The sequence below is a fragment of the Chiloscyllium plagiosum genome, chromosome 17, assembly GCF_004010195.1.
Source record: "Chiloscyllium plagiosum isolate BGI_BamShark_2017 chromosome 17, ASM401019v2, whole genome shotgun sequence".
Lineage (NCBI taxonomy): Eukaryota > Metazoa > Chordata > Chondrichthyes > Orectolobiformes > Hemiscylliidae > Chiloscyllium > Chiloscyllium plagiosum.
In genome coordinates, this window is record NC_057726.1 from 72372069 (window position 1) to 72375604 (window position 3536).

General features: G+C 44.5%; 1 protein-coding gene across 1 annotated transcript in view; it reads left to right on the forward strand.

Annotated features, from left to right (window-relative positions):
• The window catches only part of polr2c (RNA polymerase II subunit C), a 13239-nt gene that overhangs the window by 1150 nt on the left and 8553 nt on the right, over positions 1–3536 (forward strand). Inside the window, exon 2 of the mRNA XM_043707413.1 lies at positions 3362–3411. Coding sequence (XP_043563348.1) covers positions 3362–3411 — 50 coding nt within the window. The remainder of the gene's footprint in view (positions 1–3361; positions 3412–3536) is intronic.

A 3536-nucleotide genomic window follows, 5' to 3' on the forward strand; every position in this document is an offset into this window, starting at 1 on the left:
GCTCGGCGGTTAACCGTAACCCCGGAGCAGACTCCCGGGTCTGGCTTATACTCACTCTACATGTTACCGGAGCTGGGAGCCGTCAGTTCTCGTAGAGCGGTTGCCAACAACCCACGCTCGGCGGTTAAACGTAACCCCGGAGCAGACTCACCGAACTGGAGACTTTTCCAGCTGATATACTCTTTTCCAGATATAAACATTCATGTGAACAGCAGAGCAAGGCTAAAAAACACATTCCATTCTGGTTACATACAGATAAGAAGATTCACACGGGGAGGTGTGTAATAAGATTCACACGGGACTAAGCAACACCTCCATTCCGGTTAGATTCACACATGTATTGGGACATAATTTTTAACCGTTTCACCACACAGTCCAACAGGTTTAATTAGAAGCACTAGCTTTTGGAGCGCTGCTCCTTCAGGTGGTTGAACGAGCGGCGCTCCGTAAGCTAGTGCTTCCATATAAACCTAGTTAAAAATCACACAACACCAGGTTATAGTCCAACAGGTTTTATTGGAAGCACTAGCTTTCGGAGTGTCACTCCTTCATCAGGTTGTAGTGGAGGGCTCAACCCTAACACAGAATCTATAGCAAAAATTACAGTGTGATGTAACTGAAATTATATACTGAAACATTGATTGTCTGTTAAGCCTTTCATCTGTTTGAATACAGTGATAGTTTTACTTCTTTCATGTGTAAATCACAAAACTCTTTTTTTTTAAAAGTTGCATTCTCAGGTTAGCTGTTAACAATGGTGATAGCTAGTCAATGTGTTGAAGGTGTTAGCCCCCTGTGTTCTCTGTCTATGCCATGATGTTTAGATTGATTCTAATCTAAAAAAGTGAGGTAACAGAAGTAAACAGAAATAAACCTGTTGGACTATAACCTGGTGTTGTGTAATTTTTAACTTTGTACACCCCAGTCCAACACCGGCATCTCCGAATCACTTCCCTGGGGTCGGCCTGTCCAGAACTAGAGGGCATAGGTTTAGGGTGAGAGGGGAAAGATATAAAAGAGGCCTAAGGGGCAGCTTTTTCACGTGGTACATGTATGGAATGAGCTGCCAGAGGAAGTGGTGGAAGCTGGTACAATTGCAACATTTAAAAGGCATCTGGATGGGTATATGAATTAGGAAGGGTTTAGAGGGGTATGGGTCAAGTGCTGGCAAATGGTACTAGATTAGATTGGGATATCTGGTCAGTATGGACAAGTTGAACCGAAGGGTCGGTTTACATGATGTACACCTCATCGAGTCATAGAGTTCCTGGGGGCCTTCAGACTTTAGGTTGAATAATTTTCTCAGCAGCTTTTCCCTAGTGACAGTGATTATTTGAAGTCCATCACTGTCTACCACCTCTTGGTTTAGAAAGTTTTCTAAGCCTGCAATACACTGAAAGCAGATGCACAATGCATGGTGAAGGCCTCAGCGATTTCCTTAATTTCCATTTTCGATTTTCCAGACTTACTGTTAAAAGAAGACCAAGACAAAAACTCTTACTATCTGTTTTTGTACCTAGCTAGTTTTGTACCTATCTCTTATCCCCTGTTTTCGGCCACTTCGGTCTTTATCTAATTTTTTAAGTTCATTGCTGGTTCTTCAATATCTGTCCAGTCCTCTGACTTATCACTTGTTTGAGAATTGTGTAGTATTTCTTTCAGTTCAATACTGACCTTAATTTTCCTATTCACCCACAGATAATGCATCCTTCTCAAAGAGTCTTTTGTTCTCACCTGGAATAAATTTTTGTTGATTGTCATGAAATGTTTCTTTAATAGTCTACTACTGTGTTTTAAGCTAGTCTCACTTTGGCCAGCTCTGTGTTTTTCGTCAGGCAATTCCCTCTATTTAATTTTAGACTCCCAATCGCGAATGTGAATGTGTAATTCTGTGATTGCTTATCACCTAGAGTCTCCTTTCTCATGTGATTATATAGTCACAGAGATCTACATCACAGAAAAGGAGTCTCCTGCACCAAACACAAACACTTAACCGTTCTCATCCCATTTTCCAGCACTTGGCCCATAGGTTTCTGATTAGACTAGATTAGTTTAGATTCCCTACAGTGTGGAAACAGGCCCTTCGGCCCAACTGGTCCACACCGACCCGCCGAAGAGTAACCCACCCAGACCCATTTCCCTCTGACTAATGCACCTAACACTGTGGGCAATTTAGCATGGCCAATTCACCTGACCTGCACATCTTTGGAGTGTGGGAGGAAACTGGAGCACCCGGAGGAAACCCACACGGACACTGGGAAATGTGCAAACTCCACACAGGCATTTGGCCAAGGCTGGAATTGAACCTGGGACCCTGGTGCTATGAGGCACAGTGCTAACCACTGAGTCACCATGCCGCCCTGATGAAGGGCTCTGGCCCGAAATGTTGATTTTTCCTGCTCCTTGGATGCTGCCTGGCATCCTCAACAACAGTTTCCTCATTTCTCCTTCCCCCACCTCACCCTAGTTCTAAACTTCCAGCTCAGCACTGTCCCCATGACTTGTCCGGACTTGTCCTACCTGCCTATCTCCTTTTCCACCTATCCACTCCACCCTCTCCTCCCTGACCTATCACCTTCATCCCCTCCCCCACTCACCTATTGTACTCTATGCTACTTTCTCCCCACCCCACCCTCCTCTAGCTTATCTCTCCACGCTTCAGGCTCACTGCCTTTATTCCTGATGAAGGGCTTTTGCCCGAAACATCGATTTTGACGCTCCTTGGATGCTGCCTGAACTGTTGTGCTCTTCCAGCACCACTAATCCAGAAGTCTAAAATAACCTGCTTTTGGTCAGCTCTTGAACATTCTGCTCTGAGGAGATGTCCTTAGTACAGTCTATGAAGGAATTTTCCAGGTTTTGATCATCTGTTCTCTCAAACTACATGCAGATTACTTCCGATCTTTATAGTTTTTTCTTGCAGGTTACATTTATTTGTTCTTGCAATGTACTTACTGTATCCAGGCTTTGATTATCTCCTCCTCTCAAACGACACATAGATTGTCCTGCAATGTAATTACTGTTTGGAAGCCGACAAACTACTCCCCCAAGTGACTTATCTTTCCAATATGGAAACTTCACTAAGGTCTTCTCATTGATGTATGAGGTCCCCCCCACCACCACCACCACGTTTTCCCACCTTCTGAAAATGTACAATTTACTTAATTTAGGACCCATTGCTTGCAGCTATGTCTCTGTAAAGGTGATCAAGTTTTTTGTTATCTGTGCTCGTTATGCTTGGCGTGGGATTTCAGAGACAGTTGGAGTGATGACACATGGAGCTGATGCGTTAACTATGAGGGTGAATGCCATTCTGCTGTTCCAAAGGAGCGCCCTCATTGATCTCTCCTTCTCGTTTCAGAGTTGCAAATGCATTGCGACGAGTTCTCATGGCAGAAGTGGCAACATTGGGTGATTATATATCCTCACAAACATGTCTGCTAGCTGTCTCTCAAATGCTCCCACTCATTCCCCTTCCCCTCCCACCCCCTTACCCTCCTCACTCCCCCCATACCCCCTCACTTCTCACGTCCTCC